The sequence below is a fragment of the Hemiscyllium ocellatum genome, chromosome 19, assembly GCF_020745735.1.
Source record: "Hemiscyllium ocellatum isolate sHemOce1 chromosome 19, sHemOce1.pat.X.cur, whole genome shotgun sequence".
Taxonomy (NCBI): domain Eukaryota; kingdom Metazoa; phylum Chordata; class Chondrichthyes; order Orectolobiformes; family Hemiscylliidae; genus Hemiscyllium; species Hemiscyllium ocellatum.
This window is the reverse complement of record NC_083419.1, coordinates 25,904,709-25,928,894: the sequence shown is the minus strand read 5'-3', so window position 1 is coordinate 25,928,894 and position 24,186 is coordinate 25,904,709. Positions and strand designations below refer to the sequence as shown.

Genomic DNA, 24,186 nt, shown 5'->3' with positions numbered 1-24,186 from the left:
AGATAGATAAATCCCCAGGACCTGATCAGGTGTACCCGAGAACTCTGTGGGAAGCTAGAGAAGTGATTGCTGGGCCTCTTGCTGAGATATTTGTATCGTCAATAGTCACAGGTGAGGTGCCGGAAGACTAGAGGTTGACTAACGTGGTGCCACTGTTTAAGAAGAATGGTAAGGACAAGTTAAAGAACTATAGACCAGTGAGCCTGACCTCGGTGGTGGGCATGTTGTTGGAGGGAATCCTGAGGGACAGGATGTACGTGTATTTGGAAAGGCAAGAACTGATTAGGGACAGTCATCATGGCTTTGTACATGGGAAATCATGTCTCACAAACTTGATTGAGTTTTTTGAAGAAGTAACAAAGAGGATTGATGAGGGCAGAGCAGGAGATGTGATCTATATGGACTTCAGTAAGGCGTTCGACAAGGTTCCCCATGGGAGACTGATAAGCAAGGTTAGATCTCATGGAATACAGGGAGAACTAGCCATTTGGATACAGAACTGGCTCAAAGGTAGAAGACAGAGGGTGGTGGTGGAAGGTTGTTTTTCAGACTGAAGGCCTGTGACCAGTGGAGTGCCACAAGGATTGGTGCTGGGTCTTCTACTTTTTTCATTTACATAAATGATTTGGATGCGAGCATAAGAGGTACGGTTAGTAATTTGCAGATGACACCAAAATTGGAGGTGTAGTGGACAGTGAAGAGAGTTACCTCAGATTATAACAGGATCTTGACTAGATGGGCCAGTGGGCTGAGAAGTGGCAGATGGAATTTAATTCACATAAATGTGAGGTGCTGCATTTTGGGAAAGCAAATCTTAGCAGAACTTATACACTTAATGGTAAGGTCCTAGGGAGTGTTGCTGAACAAAGAGACCTTGGAGTGCAGGTTCATAGCTCCTTGAAAGTGGATTCGCAGGTAGATAGGATAGTGAAGAAGGCACTTGGTATGCTTCCTTTATTGGTTAGAGTATTGAGTACAGGATTGGGAGGTCATGTTGTGGCTGTACAGGACATTGGTTAGGCTACTGTTGGAATATTGCATTCAATTCTGGTCTCCTTCGTATTGGAAAGATGTTGTGAAACTTGAAAGGGTTCAGAAAAGATTTACAAGGATGTTAGGAGAAAGTGAGGACTGCAGATGCTGGAGATCAGAGCTGAAAAATGTGTTGCTAGAAAAGCGCAGCAGGTCAGGCAGCATCCAAAGAGCAGGAGAATTGACATTTCGGGCGTAAGCCCTTCTTCAGGAATGATGTTGCCAGGGTTGGAGAATTTGAGCTATGGGGAGAGGCTGAACAGGCTGGGTCTGTTTTCCCCAGACATCAGAGGCTGAGGGGTGACCTGATAGAGGTTTATAAAATTATGAGGGGCATGGATAGGATAAATAGGCAAAATCTTTTCCCTGAGGTCGGGGAGTCCAGAACTAGAGGGCATAGGTTTAGGGTGAGAGTGGAAAGATATAAAAGAGACTCAAGGGGCAACATTTTCACACAGAGGGTGGTACGTGTATGGAATGAGCTGTCAGAGGAAGTGGTGGAGACTGGTACAATTGCAACATTGAAGAGATATTTGGATGGGTAAATGAATAGGAAGGGTTTGGAGGGATATGGACCAGGTGCTGGCAGGTGGGACTAGATTAGGTTGGGATGTCTGGTCGGCATGGACAGGTTGGACCGAAAGGTCTGTTTCCATGCTGTACATCTCTATGACTTTATGACTTGATAACTGCATTACAATTGCCTTGGTTCTTTAGCCTTTCATATCTTTGCCAGCAAAAACCTACCAATCATGGGTCTTGAAATGTTCATTTGACCTGGTTTCAACTTCGCACACAATGTTCTTCAACAAGATATCTCCTCACATTATTTCTGATGGCAGAAAATTAATTTTAAGAGTATGCCCTTCCACCAGAGGAAATAATTTCTTTCTGTTTAGTCTGTCAATTCTTTTGATCATCTTAATCATCTCAATTAGACTATTAATTAATCTTCTAGATGGAAAATAATACAAATCTAATCCATGCAATATATCCTTACTATTTAACCTTTTTAGCCCCTTTGCCAGTAACATTCTGGCAAACTTGAACTGCACCTTTTGTAAGACAGAAACAAATGCAGGCCCTATACTCTAAAAGAGCTCTAATATCTTTCTGTAAGTGTAATACAATTTCCACTGCTCTGAATTTCAGTACGAATGGTCATTACTGTTGACATTTTAAATTATTTTATGTATCTGTTGACTAGCTTTTAATGACTTCTATATTAATCTTAAATATTTCACGTACCAAGTGATTCATTACTTGTGGCCATTTAGAAATTACTTTGAGGTACCTTTCATAGGTTCAAAGTGAATAATTCACACAATGAATGTCATATGCTATAGTTTTGTCCACTCTCTGAATTTATTGGCAACCTATCTAATTTACAACTTCCTCCTTCTGTATAAACTAGTTACTATATTAACTAACTGGTGTTGTATGAAAATTTAGCCATATTGCTCTCAATATACGCAGTTCAAAAACAATTAATTGGTTGTAAAGTGGTTTGGAATGCCGTGACGATATGAGAAACATTACAAAAAATAGAATATTTAGAACTTACACTGCCAACAGCTTCATTGGAAATAAAGAGAAAATTGTCCAATAGTAAATTAAAATATTAAAATGTCTTAATGCAAAAAACTTTACCTTTTTTAACTAGATATTTTTGTGTATGCTATAAACAGGCGGTATGAAAAATCCATGAATTTTATTTTATTTCTTTTCTTTTGTTGCCTATAACTGTAGTGAATTCAAGAATAATAACCTTTGAGATCATCTCACTTTTGAGCTATTGATTTTATCTTCTGCATCTGTATTTAAAGGTTTTAGTTAAACATTGTATTGTGCATTTAATTGCAAAACTTATGGTAAATTGAGTAAAATTGTGAATCTGAAAAGTTAATAGTTTCTGTCTCCACATATGATGTTTGTTGTAGTGAGTAATTCTAGTATTTTCTGGTTTAATTAATCATTGTTCTTTATATATTATGCAGAACACATAATTATGTCAAGCTGTTACCAGGTACAATCTATTTTGTAAGTATTGAGACTACAAGTGCAAAAAAGAAGAGCCGTCCCACTACAATCAATGTTACAACAAGTGAGTTCCCGTTACAAAACTAAAAATATTTATGGCAGAATTTAATTCAGGAGCTAGGAATCCCTTTAGCAAAACCAAAATCAGCTTGACAATCTTGTGAAGGCAGAAAGGGACTGGCCAAATGCAATCATATTGTAATTAATTAGGGAAAATAATGCAGTGAGCACATATGATTATGTGGCAAGAAAGGGCCTTTTTTCTGCTCTGCTCAAGGGTTTTGCTTCTGATGCCTGTAGATGCCTCCCTCGGCTGCTCCTCTCATGTGTCCAATTATGGTGATCTTCATTAAAGAATGAAGGTTGAGTTATACGTTCATTGACAAAATAACACTAATCTTTTTCCAAATCGGAGTACTGTGAGATTATTCATCATAAAACAATTGATTTTTTTTATAAATCAAAGTTCTGCTCTTTGATTATTTATTTATCACACATTTGCTATCAGATTGTTCACAACTTAGTTCCAGTGTTAAAGAGATCATGATGTACTGAATTTAAGTTGATAAAACATGTCACTGGCTGGAGGCCCACATTCTGACCTATACCCTTGAGACTGTTGCATAAAACCTTTTCCTTCCATCAGCATCTCCTTCTGACCTGTATCCTTCAGACTGTTCCATTGTAAGTTCCTTCTATCCTCCTCTGAATGGCAGCTACAAAAGGCTGACCCCATATCTCCATACTTCAACACTGCCCAGCTTTCACTTGACAGAGACCTGAAATCCTGTGATCTCTGTTGCTACTTGTTTGGCCACCAAATGTTTGCTTAATTCCATTGTGTGGAGGTGTCGGTGTTAGACTGGGGCTGTAAATTTGCTATAAATTCTGTGTCTTATGATGCTGCTCCACAACCACCCGATGAAGGAGCAGTGCTCCAAAAGTTAGTACTTCCAAATAAGCCTATTGGACGATAACCTGATGTTGTGTGAGTTTTAACTTAATTCCATTGAACAGTAACCAAATGAGCAATAGCATTTTTTAACTCACAATTGGCTGTCTGGCTAATTGATGCTCTTTCTCTACCTCACTGCCTTTCTGTAGCCATGTAATCTGCTCATCAGGTCCTATCATCAGGAAACTTTCCCAGCTGTTCCTACCCAATTCTGCCACCTTTTCCATTAGGAAATTCACTTTGCCAGGTTGCACTAAATTTCACACTTTGTGCATGTGCATGCTTATACGTGTCTGACATAATTAAATGTGAAACAGACTCGATCACTTCCACTTTTTTTGTGCTGATTACCTGTGATTAAAAATCTCTGAATTTATATTTGGAGCTATGAATTGTATGTGTAAGATAATGTCCTTTTTTCCTACTCTCAAGACGTGTTACCTCCTTCATGAATAGGTTTCCATCTAACAGTTTGGATACAGAGTGACAGAAGCTGTCCAATAATGAGCTTCTGGGACAGCGGCTTTCTGCTACTGGTATTTGAGATTCCTTCTAAACATTAATCATTTTTTATTGAAACAACCTCCCCCCTTACTTCCCTCCAAGGCCCCAAGGGATCCTTCCATATCCGCCACAAATTCACCTGCACCTCCACACACATCATTTACTGCATCCGCTGCACCGATGTGGCCTCCTCTATATTGGGGAGACAGGCTGCCGTCTTGCGGAACGTTTCAGAGAACACCTCTGGGACGCCCGAACCAACCAACCCAACCACCCAGTGGCTCAACACTTCAACTCCCCCTCCTACTCCACCAAGGACATGCAGGTTCTTGGACTCCTCCATCGCCAGACCATAGCAACACGACGGCTGGAGGAAGAGCGCCTCATCTTCTGCCTAGGAACCCTCCAACCACAAAGGATGAACTCAGATTTCTCCAGTTTCCTCATTTCCCCTCCCCCCACCTTGTCTCAATCCCAACCCTCAAACTCCGCACCACCTTCCTAACCTGCAATCTTCTTCCTGACCTCTCCGCCCCCACTCCCTCTCCGGCCTATTACCCTCACCTTAACCTCCTTCCACCTATCACATTTCCAATGCCCCTCCCCCAAGTCCCTCCTCCTTACCTTTTATCTTAGCCTGCTTGGCACACTTTCTTCATTCCTGAAGAAGGGCTCATGCCCGAAACGCCGATTCTCCTGCTCCTTGGATGCTGCCTGACCTGCTGCGCTTTTCCAGCAACACATTTTCAGCTCTGATCTCCAGCACCTGCAGTCCTCACTTTCTCCTAGAAGAACTTAAAATCAAGTCAAGTTTAAATCTGTAACATAGAAATTTTAAAGCAGCTCTAAGAAATGAGAACTTGCTCAACTATATCAACTGTAACTGTAACTTAGCCAGTGCTTCATTTTCCCTAGTCAAATTAACATATAGCAACAATTAAGTCAAAAGCTCAGCCTGCATTGAGTTTAGTTTTTGGACTAATTAGCATTGAATTGGAGATCTTCTTATGGTGCAGTGTGATAGTCTCCCTAGCTGCTGCAGATGTGTGCAATAATGTCTCTGAACAGGTTATTTAGAAAAATAAGTTAAATTTTAAAAATCATTGATTTGGTGATGTAACAGGTCCAATTAATACACTTAATGATGGCTTGCCATTGGAAGGGCAGGAAATCTGGTATGACAGACAAAAATGTTAGGTATCCTGCAACACTTACCAGGCAATGACTGGAAACATGAGGGGTTGGTGGTAGTTGATGGAGTAGCTGTTTCAGTATCAGAAAATGGGGAGATTGAAGGAATGGTGAAGCCTTAAAGGCCCAAAAGATTAATGGAAAAAATGAATCAGATTTGTTTTATGTGTTTCCCTGAGTTGTTTAATTACCAATGGAAATAATAAAATACCTACAGGTAGTTCTCTTGTAACACCATAGCTCGGTTGCCACGTAATCTCGCTTTATAAGAAAAATGGGGACAGAATTGTGTTTTAGCTTATTAGAAAGTTCATGTTCTACAAATATTGGTCTAAGTGCAGCAATCGTGTTACCACCAATTTGTTTTGTAGAAACATGGGTGGCACGGTAGCACAGTGGTTAGCACTGCTGTCTCACAGCGCCTGAGACCCGGGTTCAATTCCCGACTCAGGCGACTGACTGTGTGGAGTTTGCACGTTCTTCCCGTGTCTGTGTGGGTTTCCTCCAAGTGCTCCGGTTTCCTCCCACAGTCCAAAGATGTGCAAGTTAGGTGAATTGGCCATGCTAAATTGCCCGTAGTGTTAGGTAAGGGGTAAATGTATGGGTGGGTTGCACATCAGCGGGTCGGTGTGGACTTGTTGGGCCGAAGGGCCTGTTTCCACACTGTAAGTAATCTAATCTAATGTGCTATAGGACAACCACCTGTACTTGAATCAGTCATGACTTGTAGTTGAGGAAGTAATAACCTTCAAAATCAGATTGGCGTTTTAACTGATCAACAAAAATTGACCTTAGTTTACATTGGTTCACTAGGCTTCCACCTGTTTGTCCAAATCTTGATTTGCCTAAGTATTGGATCTGCCAGTCCTCCAGAAACTTATCACTTGCTGTTCATATGTATCCAGCTGCAATCTCATTTACACAGAAAGTGGCTTTAAGATGTTTTTTTGAAACAAATATGTTTAAGTGCTAATGTCCATTAATTAAGCTTCTAGCTGTAGTCAGTGTTGAATTTAAGGGGCTAAAATTGCTTTAGGAATTGGTCCCTATTCCTGAACGAGTGGACCCAAAGTTCATTCTGCAGTCTCATGAAAAATATTTGTAGACATCTAATAGGCATCCAGAGGCAACTTGTTGTCAAAGAAGAGGCTTTCTTGATGTCAGCAGTATCCCATTGAAATTAAAAGACTAAAGTATTTGGGACAGATGGTGATCAGGAAACAGAGGAGGGTGGCAAACTGGAAGGGAGATAATATGGAAGGAAAGCAATGTTTCAGGAGGATAGTGGTGACTGTCATGGAGCATGGCAGTAGGCAGGAAGGAGGGTCATGGTTAGTGGTAACTGGGCAGTGCTGAGACCTAAAGTGTATGTATGTATGTGTTTAGGTGGGGGAAAGTGTTACTAGGGAGAAAGAGGTGGCAGTATTGACATATCTTGTCAGTTTAACTGGGGGTTTCAATCAACTGTGAGGCCCTTTTATGACATATGCAAAATAGTCAATGCTTCAGTTAGGTGAGGGTTTTGGATGCCTTCTTTTTAATAATGCTGTGAATTGGACATTGCATAGTTGAGTGTCTGTGCCATGCTATTTATGTTATTTTCTTCATAATGCCATTACACCACCTGCAAGTCCCTTTCAAGCAACTCACCACCCTGACTTGGAAGTATATCACTGTTTCTTCTGTGCTGCTGGTTCAAATTTTGGATTTCCTGGCCTAACAGCATTGTAATTCTACCTACACCAAACAGACTACAGTGGTTCAAGAAGGCTGTTCACCACGACCTCTTCAAGGGCAATAAGGGATGGGCAGTATAGCCCATCGCCTGGGCTGCAATGCCCACATTTCATGAATGAATTGAACAAAAGGACAGTTTTAAAGGCAAATATTAGTTGATATGTCTTAGCTATTGTGTAATATTTATACATAAAATATGAATGCTACATTGCAGAGAAATAGTGAGAATAAACCAGTGCATACAATTCTTAGTTCCAGAACCTCCAGTGGACTTGCAGTTTGTTAAACAGGATGAGTACTCAGTATACCTATTCTGGAAGCCTCCAAGTGGTGGTTTTGATATTTTTGAGGTGAGTGGAGCATTAAGACAATTCTTAACCATGGTACAATTTTCTATTAGAAGTACATTCACCCAATAAGAAAGATAATTACTGAATGCTTTGTTTTCATTGTTATGATTCAATGTAGAAAGGTAATGCTGCTTTTCTCATTTTACACCTTGGCTGTAGGAAGCAAATGAGGATCTATCAATGGAATGATGCCATAATTCAATATTTAATGAGGGAATCATTTAACAATGCGGGCTTACGTAAACCGGATTAAATTCCTTATCATTCAAAATTAACAAATGGACAATGTGTCCCTTCTGTGGTATTGGAGTTTAGAATCATAGAATGCTTACAGTGTGGAAGCAGGTCATTGAGCTCATTGAGCCCACATCAACCTTTTAAAGAGCATCTCACCCAGTTATTCCCTTCCCCACCTCCCCCCTCCCCCCACCCCCTCGCCCCCAACCCTATCCCTGTTACCCTGCATTTCCCATGACTAATCCACTTATTCTGCACATCCCTGGACACTATGGGCAATTTAGCATGGCCAATCCACCCCAACCTGCCATTTTTAGACTGTGGGAGGAAACTGGAGCACCTGAAAGAAACACATACAGACACAGGGAGAATGTGCAAACCCAGAACGCTGTTCCTTCATCGGGTGGATTGTGCAGTACAACCACCTGATGAAGGAACAGCATTCAGGAAGCTAGTGCTTCTAAATAAACCTGTTTGACTATAACCTGGTGTTGTGTGATTTTAAACTTCAGGAAGGGCTTATGCCCGAAACGTCGAATTTCCTGTTCCTTGGATGCTGCCTGACCTGCTGCGCTTTTCCAGCCACACATTTTCAGCTTTACTTTGTCTCACCACTATTACAGAATTTTAGATCACTTTACAGAGAGAGAATGCTTTTATGTTTTTTAGACCATTGGCCCTCTCTCAGGTATTTACATGTCTTCTTGATTATATTAGGTGACTATTTAGGCTGTCACTGGCTGCCCAACACTGATCAGCAACAGATGATCTGGCTTCAATGTCCCTCTCAGATAGTAAACAGTGCACATCTAAACCCACAATGAGCATGAATAATATGGCTACTTGCTCAATAAGTGAAAGATGAGGCAAGGCGGAAAGTGAGATTGTGACCATGACTCTCTAATCATGAAATATATATAGATTACAGATAATCTGTTATGGAAAAACCTCTTTTCTCCATATCCCATATCAACATAGTAATATTACAGTGAGGAAAGAAAGAGAATGTCATGGCACAAAACCTCTAATTCTGACCAAGCTGATTTACAATAAGCTAATATTTTGTAAGGCCTCAAATATAAATACTTTTTGAGCACATTTTTCTTTTTAGGTAGTTATGTTAGAGATCTAACTGTTTATATAAAAAAATGTTGGTTTGGACCTCCTCAAAAAGCAAATGCAAGAAAACCAATATTCTGAAAGCTTTCTGGTAAGCGTATCCGATCATTGTATCAACGCTTTCAGAAATGATACAAATTCAGTGCATTGTTGCAACTGCAGCACACCAAGTGGAGCAAGGTACTGTTCTTTCAAATTGTAATATTGACTTTATTCACAGTTATCATACCATTTAACCGGAATTAATGAAAATGCACATAGAACAAACCTACGTGGCAACAGTTTCAGGATCAAAGACCTCATTCCAGGAGTGGAATACGTATTTCAAATAAAAACAATTAAAGGGATAGATGACAGTGAAATAGTTGAGAAAAGGCTAAAAACAAGTAAGAATTTTGATTATTTTTCTCATCCTCTTTGTTGATCACATAGGAATTTATAAATAATATGGAAGGTCAGTTTCCATAGGGTTTCTTCTACTTGACTGCTCTACTTTTGACTGATTGGTTGGTTGTCACATTTACTCAGGCACAGTGAAAAGTGTTATTTTGCGTGCAATGCAGGCAGATCTTCCATACAAACTACATCAGAGTAGCAGAATAAAGTGCAGAATACAGCATTACAGCTGCAGATAGATGCAGAGAGAGATCAGAATTAACATTTGAGAGGTCAGTTCAAAAGTCTGATGACAGTAGGGAAGGAGCTGTTCTTGAATCTGCTCGTACGTGTATTCAAACTTTTATGTCTTCTGCCCGGAAGAGGTGGAAGAGAATATAAACAGGATGGGAGAGATCTTTGTTTATTTCAATTGCTTTTCCAAAGCAGTGGTAAGTATAAATAGAGACTATGGATGGGAGGCTGATTTGCAGGATGGACTGGGCAGTGTTCATGACTTTCTGTAGTTTCTTGCAGTCTGGAGAAGAGCAGTTACCATTCCACACTATGATGCATCCAGATAGGAGGCTTTCTACATGTATCTATAATAATTGGTCAGAGTCCTTGTGGACATGGCAAATTTCCTTAGCCTTGTGCAGAAGTAGAGATGTTGTTGTGTTTCCTTGAACGAAACCTAACGTAGGTAGACCAAGACCGATTGTTATTGATGATCACTTCCAGGAACTTGACAGTCTCGATAATCTCCACCTCAGCTCCATTGATGTCGATAGGGGCTTGCCCTCCATTCCACTTCCTGAAGTCAATGATCAGTTCCTTCATTCTGCTGACTTTGTTGGAGGGAATGTTATCTTTACACTAAACACTCAATTTCTTTCCTATATTCTATCTTGTCATTGTTCGAGATCTGACCTACAATGATGGTTTCAGTGGAAGGGCTGCAGACACCCTAGTTTTTTAGGGTTTTCCTCATAAGGTTCAAATAGCAATTGGGAGAAATGGCAGAGAAATTTGTAGAAATCAAGATTTCCCAAAGAAGTGTGCAACTAATTAATTACAGTTTTAAGTGGAGACATTATTATATATGAATGATGACAAAAACAACTTGCAGTAATATAAAGCACTTTGTTGACATAGTGAAGAGTCCAAATGTGTTTTACAGTTGGTATCAATCAAAATTTAACATCATGCTGGATGATGATGATGAGCTTTATTGGGCATCTGAAAGGAAGAAAGAAAGGCAGTGAGGTTCAGGGAGGGTGGGCTCAGGAACTTGATGTTTAAAGATAAGCCACCAGTGGAAACATGGTTAAAGTCAGGGATGATGAAGAGTTCAGAATTAGAGGCATGTATATATCTGGGAGTGTTCAGGGCTGTGGGAATCAAGGGTTTAATAAAAAGGAACAAATTGGTCATAAGGAGTATCAGATCAGCTATGATCTTGTTGAATGGTGGAGCAGACATGAGGGGCGAAATGGACTACTCGTTCCTATTTCTTATGGTCTTATGAAGAAAGATATGGATATAGGAAGTAAAAGGGATTTTAAAACAAGGATGATACTTTTTTAATTAATGTGCAACCAGGTGTCAGCAAGGACAACAGTAATTAAAAAAACCTGAAAATATTAGAAATGCTCAAGAGAGCTGTCCGCATCCATGGAGGTAAAGACAGAGTTAATATTTCATATCTGTGACCTTTTGTCAAGTTGTCTGTCTCAATAGTTTCCCCTTCCTTGCCTGCTTCCTCAGGATGAGTCTGACAGTAAATAATTACTGCTACATTTATTTGCTTGTTTTTCTCATTATTCCCTACTCATGCTCACAACAGACAGTTTCAATAGTCCTACCTGCACTTCCTATAATCTGAAATTAAATCTTGGTGTGTTAGGGATACGAGATATATCAGGCCACCTGATGAACAGTCTATCCTTTTACCGTTACCCTCCCGCCCATTGAGCTTTCAGTTTCAGTATGTGTCAATCACTTCAGCATATGGATAATATCAGCTCTGTAGAACATGTTTCTAAAATCTACTGATTTTAAAATCTGATTTCCAAGATAAAATTTTTACAAGAATGAGTAATCTAGGACCAATTTGGCAGCGAGGTACATTCAATGAGACTAATTAAGCAAACCAATCAGATGAACTCCTTGATAATCCTTGCTGATTTTGAGAGAAATTGACTGTTGGAAATTTTGTTTTACAGAAAGCAGAATATAGCATTTGTGGATTTATTTAGTTTTTGGAAATTAATATATCTCTGCGCGGTAAAGCACTATGCTTCATCAATTTAACACAAAATAACCTGTGTTTTCTTTAATAATAGTGGGTTTGGAAAAGTGATACTGTTTTGAAATTCAATCTGTTAATGTAGCAAATGAGCTGAAGAAATACTAATGACTATAGCACCTTATGAGTACGTATTAATCAACAACTTTGCCTGTCTGAAGTAAGCAGCGAGCTGAAGGCAATTTTGTGGTTGGTTAACTGTCTACTGCAGCCACCTGAACTGGGGAGGAGGCTGTGTTTTGAAGGAATGACATACAAAAACACTTTCAAGCTGATTAACCACAATTGACAGCATTAAAAATGAGTGCTAAATTGAATTTCAGTTTTTTTTACTGCTAACTTTCTGTTGCCCCAGTTTGATGGTCAAGATCAGAAACCAACAATGATAACCTGAACTGAGATGCAAAAAACATTATATCAGCCTGTCTTGTATTAAATCATCATTCCCGCCATCTGTTTCCGATGACTGGAATACTGATCACTTGAATTCAGATCTGCCAAACATCTTCTAGGGCAACAAAAATCTCGACGTAATTACTGAAATTAGCAATATAACAATTTTACCACTGACCTGTCAAAGTTCTGGCCAGTAAAAATTAAATCTTGCTCCCTTGATTTGAACCCCAACTATTTTTCATATATTTTAATAATTCTGGCTCATTCTTCATTGGTATGATAAGGCTACTTTAACTCCTGTCTGGATTTCAGATTAACACGATCATAGAAAATGATGAATTGTAGGTGCAATGCAATTTTGAGAGTCTGAAATATACCATTAGGAAGCTGCTCATCAAAACAGGAAATTTCCCTTTTACCTCAGAAAATCTGCTCGTATCACCACCTCAGGATTTCATGGCAGGCACAGCCTTGGTGCAATTATTGGGATTACAGAGTCAATTTTTTTCAAAGTCTTCCTCCACAGCTGCCTCAGAAAGTCATAGAGTCATAGAGCTGTACATCATTGAAACAGACCCTTTGGTCCAACTAGTCCATGTTGATCAGATATCCAAAATTAATCTAGTCCCATTTGCCAGCACATGGCCTATATCCCTCTAAACCCTTCCTTATAAAACACATCCAGGTGCCTTCTAAATGCTGTAATTGTATCAGCTTCCACCACTTCCTCTGGCAGCTCATTCCATATATGCAGCACCCTCTGTGTGAAAAAAATGCTCATTAGGTCTCTTTTAAACCTTTTCCCTCTCAACCTAAACCTATGCCCTCTCGCTCTGGACTCCCCCAACCCAGGGAAAAGACCTTGTCTATTTATCCTATCCATGCCCCTCATGATTTTATAAGGTCAGGTCTCAGCCTCCAATGCTCTGGAGTAAACAGTCCCAGCCTATTCAGTTCTCTCCCCATAGTTCAAATCCTCCAATCCTGGTAACATCTTTGTAAATCTTTTCTGAATCCTTTCAAGTTTACAACATCCTTATATGAAACATTACTAAAATTTGAGTTGCTTGACAGATAATATTTTGCACATGTCTGTAATTAAAGAATTTTAAATTTCAAATATATTTCAACAACATAGTAGTACAAGCTCATGTGTGTGTACTTAAAATTGCCCATGGGCCAAAGCTGGTCAATGGGACTAAATTAATTTAAGGATACCTGGTCAGCATGGACGAGTTGGACCAAAGGGTCTGTTTCTGTGCTACACAACTCTATGACTGTCTCACTATTTTGACTTGCAATCAATGATGGGACTATAATACATCATCCATACATATCCCCTTTTCTTCATTTTTTCTGAAGAATTGCTGCTATGCTCCATTTAGTTCTTCTTCTGTGCTAGTCAAATTGCAGTAAGTTTTCCAAGTAACCATAACTGTTATCAAAACAAGGTATTAATAAGGATAGTGAAGAAAGTGTTTGGTGTGCGTGCCTTTATTGGTCAGTACATTGTGTATAGGGGTTGAATGATCACATTGACACTAAACAAGACATTGGTTAGGTGACTTTTGGAATACTGTGTGTAATTCTGATCTCCCTGCTATAGGAAGGATGTTGTGAAACTTGAAAAGGTTCAGAAAAAATTTACAAGAATGTTGCCATGTTGGAAGGTTTGAGATACAGGGAGAGGCTGAACAGGCTGGGGCTGTTTTCCCTGCAGCATCAGAGGCTGAGGGGTATCCTTATAGAGGTTTATAAAATCATGAGGTGCATGGATAGGGTAAATAACCAAGGTCTTTTCCCTGGGGTGGGGGAGTCCAAAACCAGAGGGCATAGGTTCAAGGTGAGAGGGGAAAGATTTAAAAGGGACCTAAGGTGCAAATGTTTCATGCAGAGGGTAGTGTGTGTATAGAATAAGCTGCCAGAGGAAGTGGTGGAGGCTGGTACATTACAACAGTTAAAAAGCATCTGGATGGGCATATGAAAAGGAAGGCGTAAGAGGGATGTAGGTAAAGTACTGGTAAATGGGGCTAGATTTATCTAGAATATCTGGTATGCATGGACAAGTTGGACAAGTTGGACTAAGGGGCTGTTTCTGTGTTGCTTATTTCTGTAACCCTATGCCTCTAAATAATAATGTATGAGTTTAATATGAACATTGAAATACATTTGTATACTGTGGCCCAGTTATTCTTCTGTCTAATCTACTTTCACCTGAAGACTATACTCAGTCTTGACTTTCTAGTCGTAACTCTACTAGGTTCATAACAACATTTTCATTACAGCACGTAGTTGCTGCAGAAATAAATATATTCAATGAAATATTGGTTAAACATTATTATATAATCTGCTTTATTTCAAGAACCTGAAAGGCCTCAACAGCTAGAAGTTTCAAATATTTTACCAAGAACATTTACTTTATACTGGAGAGCACCTATTGGACATGTTGATTATTATAAAGTGATTCTCATTCCTGACCAAGGCTTGGTCAATGTCACAGACCTGGGGGATGGCAATTTCAAGGTATGATCTTCATGATATTATTGGCATTGCCAAGTCTAAAGAGTTCTCATGACATTAATTCTGTACTCATGGTCGGAATTATAATTGGTCCTAACACAGTTTATTGCATTGTATTTCTATTTTGTTTCTTCTGATAAAACCGGCAACATCATTCCAGAGCATTCCCTGAGAAACAGTCATCTACTAGAAATTCATGAATAGTGTAATACAGGCAATGTGGTGATATTGAGCACAATAGCATTAGCTGTGCACCTGCCTGGCAGGGTGCTTAAATATTTCATTATGTGGCTCGTATTCCTTTCTGATCGACAGAGTAAAGTTGAATTAGTCTGACAAAGGTGTTAGGTAAATGCAATAATGATATTGTGCATTTTATCTTTCACTGCGTTCATACTTGGAGCTGCACAGATAAAGGTATTTTTCTAAAAATAAACTTTTATATTCTGTAATTCGTGATAATGTCCATTTTTAGTTATTAAAGTATCGAACTGAATCAAGAGTTACTATGTGCAGGTAGTAGTTTCAAAGAAAATGAAAATTGACTAACTTCTTGGATGCATCTTATGGCTAAAGAATGTATCCAAAATATGTGAAGTATTTTTTGCTCAGCCAGAACTTCATACCAAATAATAACAGTTATTTTGTCTTTTTACTCTGTTAGGCTGATGTTACTGATGCTACCCCAGGTATGCAATACACCGCCACAGTTTCCTCAATTTCTTCATCATTTAGCAAATCTGTCAGCAGATCATTCATGACACGTGAAACAAGTAAGTAGACTTGCTATGTTCAATAAACTGTACGCAATACTACATGGTTCAGTTGGCTTTAAATCAACTAACAAAGCGTTTTTGACAAAAATTAAGAATAAACATTGATGGGATCTTTACAGACAATATTTTACTGAGTTATGGGCATGCAAGTGGTCATAAAATCTTGACAAAAATGATTTTAAGATCAACTGTCACTGGTTTGCTGTTTGTTAGTTATATTATGCTTCAGTAAATGATATCAAACATAACCTCTCTCTTCTATTCTTTGTTTTGGATTTTGGAATATAATTACAATAAAATATATACTTAAACCACCTGCACAAAAAACATGGAAAACAGTTCTATACTAAAACTTTTACTAGATGGCCTCCAAATGTAAAATTTATAATTTATGACACTTGATTTTTTTAAAAAAATGAAATGTGAATTGTTTTTCCTGATCATAGAAAGGAGACAATACCTGAGTAGGCAGAAGACCGAGTAAATAAATTCTGAAATTTTTGTTTCATTGATTGTTGAGTATTGTTAATAAGCTAGATAATATGTCAGTAAATGTTGCAATTGATTGTGTTTTATCCCATATTCAGTAAGTTAATTATATTAGCATATTTCATTGTGGGTGTATGTTAATGTATGTCAGCATTATATCTGGATAAAATATATCAAATTGAAGTATAATCTTATACGAGATAGCTGTATATATGATAGCCATGTGTTACAGTTCACTTGGAGTCTAATTGGCTGTGACAATGTGCACCTTTGCATGTTGTACTCCGGAGTTGTCAAAAGTAAAGATTCCAATGTTACTTCCATTACAATCCTTCCCACTCTTGCTGCGTTTTATTTCTGTGTTTGAAGGATTTGACACTCAATAACCTTTGACAATATTATCAACACATTTTTTTGGTTACCATTTGGGTGGGATGAGAACCCGGAATGTTTGGCTCAGAGGCAAGGATGCTATCCACAGTATTTCAGGATTCCTGTAATCTTATGTGTAGAAAATAATATATAATAATATCTAATAACTAGATTTAATTCCTTTTACAAGAAATAATAATCTAGATCTTGATTTTTGAGGACTGAATGAGTCGGCTGCCTATTTTACTAGGTAGGAGGCTCTTAACATTTTCAGGCTTTGGCCTCACTGAAATTCAGAGTACCAAGCAATGGAAAACAAGTGAGTGCTGCTTCCAGGATTGTGATTATGGAAGGTGGGAATATTGAGATAACAAAGACCCAGATTACATTACACATCTACGTTGGCAAATAAGTCAACACTTATCTATGGAAGGCCCTTCTCAGCACCATGCAACTAAACTGTACAAGCTTCCACCAAGTGGAAAGTGGAGTCTGATGTACAAGATAATGTCACTAAATGGCTTATTGTTGGAAACTGCATTGAACACCAGTCAATTTGATGGTCTCCTACAATCTTGGGAGGAGAATAAAGCAGTCGAGTTGAAGATTCTGATTCTTGCATGTGTGATCATTTCACAAATTTAGAGATGAAAGGCATGCCATCTGCTTAGAAAGACAATGGAGCTGGCCTCTGGAATACACACTGAACCATTCTTCAACAGTAATTGAGAGAGGCAAGAGTGGAGATTGCTGCAGCCTTGACTCAGATCTTTGTTCCCTCACTAGCCACTGGAGAGGTCCCGGAAGCCTGGCGAGTAGCTAACATTGTTCTGCTGTTCAATAAGGGAAATAGAGATAATTCAGGACACTATAGACCCATGAATCTCACATAGGTGGTTTAGAAGGTGTTGGAGAGAATTCTTAGGGATCGGATTTATGCTCATTTGGAAAAGCATGACCTAATTACGGACAGTCTGCATGGCTTCTGTGCAGAGCAGGTCATGTATTACTAACTTGATTGAATTTCTCGAGGAGGTGACAAAGATGATCGATGAGGGTAGAGCAGTGGATGTTGTCTACATGGATTTTAGTAAGGCTTTCGATTAGGTCCCTCATGGTAGGCTTATCCAGAAGATTAAGATGCATGGGATCGATGGTGACTTGTCCATGTGGACTCAGAATTGGCTTGCCCGCAAAAGGTAGAGAGTAGTGGTGGAAGGGTGTTTCTGGCTGGAAGTCTGTGATTAGTGGTATTCTGCAGGAATCCGTATTGGGACCTCTGCTGTTTGTGATATATTTGGATGAAATGTTGATGTGTGGATTAGTAAATTGCAGATGATGCAAAGATTGTGGAGTTGTGGATAGTGTAGAAGGCTGTCAAAGGATACAGCTAAATATAGATCAGTTGCCTATATGGATTGAGAAATGGCAGATGGAGTTTTAATCCAGGCATGTGTGAGGTGCTGCACGTTAGGAAATCAAATGTTAAGGAAACATATGCAGTTATGACAGGACCCTGAACTGCATTGATGTACAGAGAGATCTTAAGGTTTAAGTCCATAGCTCCCTGAAAGTGGCCATGCAACTTGATAGGGTGTTAATGAAGGCATATGGCATGCTTGTTTTTACTGGTTGGGGAACTGAGTACAAATGTCAGGATGTCACATTGCAACTTTATAAGACTTTGGTTGGGCCACACTTAAGAGTACTGCACTCAGTTCTAGTAGACACATTACAGGAAGGATGTGGAGACTTTGGGGAGGCTGCAGGAGAGGTTTACGAGGATGCTACCTGGATTAGAGGGCATGAACTATAATGGGAAGCTGTAAAAACTCAGGTTGCTTTCTCTGGAGCAGCAGAGGCTGAGGGAAGATTTGATAGAAATCTATAAAATTATGAGATGTATTGATAGCGTTGACAGACAAATCTTTTTTCCCAGAGTTGAAATGTCTAATACTAGGGGATATGCATTTAAGGTGAGGGGGGAAATTTCAAAGGAGATGTGAGGGCCAGTTTTTTTTTAACACAGAGACTGGTAAGAGTCTGGAATGTATTGCCACAGATGGTGATGGAGGCAGATACGATAGTGGCATTTAAGGGATTTTTAGATAAGCAAATGAATATGCAAGGAATGGAGGGATATGGACCATGGTCGGGCAGAAGGAATTAGTTTAATTTGGTGTCATGTTCGACACATCACTGTGGGCCGAGGAGGCTGTTCCTTTGCTGTACTGTTCTATGTCCTATTTTCTGTGACTTGGAAAACAGCCTACAGTAGAGAAGCAACTTCGGAAAACAAAGATTCACCAAGGAATTGATATCTACAGATTCGACTATTGCTGTGGATACAGTCAATAATTAATAAGCTGTGGCCTTAGATTTAAAACTCTAATAGCTCAGAGTCTTGGAACTGTTTAACTATGTAACATTTGCCTTTCATTATTTGTACCAGATAATCTCCTTTTAAATTTATTATTTATGTTTGTGTTTGATGTGTATCGTGAAACTTTTCAAATTATTTTTCTCAGGATTAATTGGTCATAAAATTCCCCTTTCTGTCACTGGAAAAAATCTTGGTAATTGAATCCGTCATTTTCTAATGAACTTATCATAATTGAAGTGTGTTAGCTGTGTACTAAAACATTTATGTGATTGACTGAGAGAGGAATTAAAAAAAAGAGGAGCCAATTCCAGCACCTCAGTTGGTCATTGCAAGTAAAACATTGAATAATCAGAAAAAACTCACAAATCCCAAGAACGAATTTTAGGAGTTTTCTTAACGTTCTGCCTATGCCACATATTCTGTATGAAAATGTTCCATTTAGACTGAAGCTGACCAGATATAGTCAAACTATTATTTTCTGAAAGTTTAATGGAGGGGGTCCAAGGCCTTCATTAGTTTCATGCAGTATTGTTCCAAACTTGCCTCAATAACTCTTTGTAGTGCACCATTCATTGTACTGTCCTGCTCACTTCAGGCAGAAGTACTGGCCACTTCTGGGACATCCCTGATTTCCTGGCACTGGAGAGCAGAAAGTAGGGAAAGCCCAGCCATGCATCAAATTAAGTGGACAGTTCACATCTGCCCTGCACAAATCCTGCCAATTTCCCCAAACACATTTGGCAGAGGTACATTGGCATCTCGCTTTTCCAATGGGAGCCTGGAGGTCATGGTGGACGGGGCTGTGTACAGTTCCTGCCCAGGCAGTGGCTGGTGACTGATGGAAGCTGAAGGAGCAAGCAGCAAGCTAAAGCCACCACGTAAACATTCTGCCTTTCATGTTGGGCATTGTCACCATCTGATTCCATGTAGCAGCTGGAAGAATGGGAAGCTACATATTAGTGAAGTGAGATTAGGTAATAATGAAGATGTAAATGCATGCTAGGACATGCAAATGAGCTTCTTGCCATGAGTGAGAATCTCTTCTGGCTGTTCAACATCTGGTTGGAAAATGAGAAGTGTTTGCTCTCGATACTGGGAAGCTCCACGTTAGCTGTGTTACAGGATTCTCCCATTGATATGTGGCTGGGAAATTTCCACCCAATGTATACATCTGTTTGTAATAAACGAAAGAAAGTATTTCTATTCTCTGTCATTTTGTCTTCGGACTCGTCAAACCACAGCTCCTATTGGAGGAACAACACCTTAGCTTCCGCCTCGGCACCCTACAGCCCAGAAGACTCAACATTGAGTTCTCCAATTTCAAGTAACTTCCTTCCCCATCCTCTGACTCCCTTACCAGCCCCATCCCCTTCCTTCCACTGCTCCCTGCCACCAACCTGATTCATTCCTCCCATTGACAAACCAAGTAGTACCCTTTACCTGTCTTCACCTATCCACACTTCACCATCCTGTTCCTGTCTCCCCCATTATCTGCAGCTCACCCCACATCCACCCCCAGTCCTAAAGAAGGGTTACACTCAAAATGGTGACTTCTGCACCTCTTGATGCTGCCTGGCTTGCTGTGTTCTTCTACTTTGGAACTGTCTACTTTGGATTCCAGCATCTGCAGTTTCTTTGTCTCTAATATGATGTTTTGGCAGACAGTGTATTTCAAATGTGAGATTTCACAAGCATGATAGATATACAATCTATATTACCATTTTTACCCCTATGAGTACTCAAATCTTTTTCATAATATATTATAAATGTATTGAATGTGAGTTTTAATTTTTAAATGTATTTCAATGCAGATCCAGCCTCTCCAGATGGTCTTACAGTGGGCCCCATTGGTGCTACAGCTATAATGTTGGCATGGAGCTTACCTTCTCGTCCAAATGGAAGAATTTTATCCTATAGAGTAGAGTACAAAGAGGTTTGTCCTGCGCAGCAAGCCAACTTTATCCAAGTTTCAACAAATGCAGATACCCCTGAATTTCTTCTTAATAATCTGAAACCAGGGACAGCTTATAAGATTAGGGTAAGTCGATTTTTCCTGCTGCACATCATAAAGAAAACTGCTTTTGAGTTATTGCTCACATTGCTATCTGACTTGCACTCTACCTGCACTATATTTTTAGCATTGTCAATGGCTATGCATGTCATCACTGAATTTTATTTTGAGATAATTAAAAGCCACAATAGCAGTAACATTTGCCAATCAATTGAGCACTATTGCAGTGATAAGGCATAGTTGCCAAAGCAAGCCAGTACACCACTTTCTCAATGGAAAACTCCAGCAGTTTGATTGTGTTATGACCAGGTGTACGAATTGCAATAGTTTTGTTAGTTTTTAGATTGATTCTGATGAACCCCCAATTTTTTTCACGTGGGAGAGGAAGGATGGATCAGTACCCCTTTAGTTAATACATTGGTTGACTGCAACAACTTTTAAAAAATAATTTTGCACATAGATGTATTATTCTTCAAGTACACATAATGAGCCAAAGATAAGCTTTTCTTCCATGAAAGGAAGAAGAATTTCATTGCTTACTAATCCTAAGCAAAGGAATAAAACATAACATCAAATACACACAAACACAACAAGAAGAACATTTTGTATGAAAAGGAAGATCAAGAATATGCAATTTAAAAAGTCCTTACAGTCCTGGAGATGTCAGGCATAACTTAAGACCACAACTGTTTAACTGACAGTTTCTATCCTTTGCAGGAGCAACATTATTTAATATCTTTGAGTTTGTGGTGAATAGATGTTTCTTCACTTTGTTTCATCACAAGGCATATTTTTCAAGAGGCAAAAAGAAACTGGGAGAGAGAGAGAGAGAGCGATAGATGGAGAGACTAAGCACTCCACTTCTGCTGCCACATATTTTTACTTTTTCTCTGCTCTCTGCCCCAAATGCTGTTACCTGAAATATAATTCTTTTGTATATTCTCATGTCTAGCTTCATTGTTTTCCCTAAGTTTCATAATCTGCAGATAACATTTTTAAAAATTCACTTACTGGATATGGGTGCCAGTCGCCAGGCCAGCATTTATTGTCCATCCCCAATTGCCCAGAGGGCAGTTAAAAGTCAACACTCAGGCCAGACCCAGTAAGGATGATAGTTTCCTTCCCTAAAGGACATTAGTGAACCAGATCAGTTTACCCAAAAATTGACGTTGGATTTATGGTCATCATTAATTCCAGATTTTAAAAAATTACATTCAAATTCCATGGCAGGATTTGAACTGGGTCCCCAGAAAATTATCTGGTTCTCTGTATTAATAGTCCAGTGATAATACCTCTAGGCCATTGTCTCCAAAAACTAATTGCAATAACTTCCATTGTAATATATAAAACTTCCATATCTATTAAACATGGTTTAATGGTGCCGGTGTTGGACTGGGGTGGACTGGGTTGATGAACCACCCAATGAAGAGGCACCACCTTGAACGCTAGTGCTTCCAAATAAATCTGTTGGACTATAACCTGGTGTTGTGTGATTTTTAACTGTATCAAACATGAGATATACATCTGATTTTTCGTGATTTTTGACAACAGGTTAATTTTAGTTCAGACTGGGTCTCATTTATTCATGTTTTCATGAACTTGGCTCAACCATGTCAAGTGACTACCTTACTGTCTTCCCAACCAATATATAAAAGTCGGGACAATTGTTGGAGTGAAGAATTTGAGGAAAAATATGTGAGAGCAATATATCCTGAACAGCCAATTTACATGTGCTCCTGAAAATCATGCCTGCAGGTTTCTTACCATGCCATTATGCTTGTTATTTGTTCCTTGTCCCTTTTATTGCATTGTTGGTCAAAAAAGACATTGTCCTGGCAGCAATTTGGAGTGGCTTACTACACATACCTATGTATGTGTCAAATCTGTCAAAAGTTAAAAGCGTACATTTTGTTCCTTTTTGGAGCTCCATAAGCTTAAAATGAAATACAGCTTAATGGACATTTTAAAACAAAGTTATCATGTCAGTGTTTGTCTGTGCACTCTTAATTTGATAATCTTATGCAGAACAGCGTATTTCTTTCTCATCTGTTAACTGCATCTCCAGCAGCACTGTTACTGGGGTAGTTCAAACTGGGGCATTTAGGGACAAGCACTAAATGATAGCCATGCTAGCTTTGCCAATATCACCTGAAAAAAGTTTTGAAGTATCAGTGCACATTTGCACACTATTGACTTTTCAGCAGCCTTCATTCAATTTACTTCAGCACTTCTCATAGGCTCCACATTCTGAAAGGAGGACCCTTCACTACATTGCATAACACTGGCTCCTAGAATGTTCTTGAATTGTTTAGTGACTCTGCTCCTGCCATATTTTTGTGAAAGTTAGTGAAGACAATTTTAAGGTTTACTAGAAGATATACTGTAGTGATTATAATGAGGTCAGCCAGGTGGACTTCATAGAAAATGAGTTCGCTGACTGGGGTGTTTAATTTGGTCCAATCAGGGACCCTGGCTGACAGACATAAACAGGAGTGTCAGAGGTTCTGTTCACTAGGAGAGCTGGCTCTGAGAGGGCTGGATCAGTGCAAGGGCTTTCCGCATGTAAATAAAGGGTGACTTGGTGAGGGATATCAGCTGCTGTGGAGGTATTTCAATGGTAATGAGAGAAAAGCATGCTCTTGAAGAGATTTGCTTGCAACAGTTGTCTTTAAGTTCTGGAATCATGCTGTTGGCATTGCTTAGTATTACCTAGCTTTGAAGAAAAAATGTCCCAATCCAAACTGTTAGAATTACTCACTGAATCTGAATATTATTAATTATGTTGTAGAATGTGGAGCTGACTTATTTCTGTATATTGTGCTCCTTTATTGAAATTTTCTTCAAATATTAATTCATGTGGCCATTTATCTTAACTAGTTAGTTCTTTATAGATTACAAATAAATCAATTCACCAAGTTATATCTTCTATTGAAACTGAACAGATTAAAACTTGTTTTATTTACGTTGTTAGATTGCAGCTGAAAACAATGCTGGCATTGGAGCTTTTAGTACTTTTCGGAAAGTTGTAACTGCAGAAAGTGGTAAGTTCAGTAACATTAGAATTTTTGCATCCATTCTACACTACTTCAACTTATTGGTATTTAAAGTGTCACTGATCAATGCATTGCATAAGAGAAGAACTAAGAAGGTACCATATTTCAATATTTTGCTGATCTTGTCATAGAGTTATACTGCACGGAAACAGACCTTTCAGTCCAACTAGTCCATGCCGAACATAATCCCAAACTAAACTAGTCCCACCTACCTGCTCCTGGCCCATATCCCTCCAAACCCTTCCTATTCATGTACCTATCCAAATGTCTTTTAAACACAATTGTAGCCACATCCATCAATTCCTCAAGAAATTCATTCCACATGCGAACCAGCCTCT

General features: G+C 39.1%; 1 protein-coding gene across 1 annotated transcript in view; it reads left to right on the top strand.

The window, feature by feature from the left end:
* ptprq (protein tyrosine phosphatase receptor type Q) overlaps window positions 1–24,186 on the top strand; it is a 181,552-nt gene that overhangs the window by 20,089 nt on the left and 137,277 nt on the right. Inside the window, exons 8-12 of the mRNA XM_060840057.1 lie at window positions 3,030–3,136; window positions 14,607–14,767; window positions 15,429–15,537; window positions 20,596–20,822; window positions 23,767–23,836. Coding sequence (XP_060696040.1) covers window positions 3,030–3,136; window positions 14,607–14,767; window positions 15,429–15,537; window positions 20,596–20,822; window positions 23,767–23,836 — 674 coding nt within the window. The remainder of the gene's footprint in view (window positions 1–3,029; window positions 3,137–14,606; window positions 14,768–15,428; window positions 15,538–20,595; window positions 20,823–23,766; window positions 23,837–24,186) is intronic.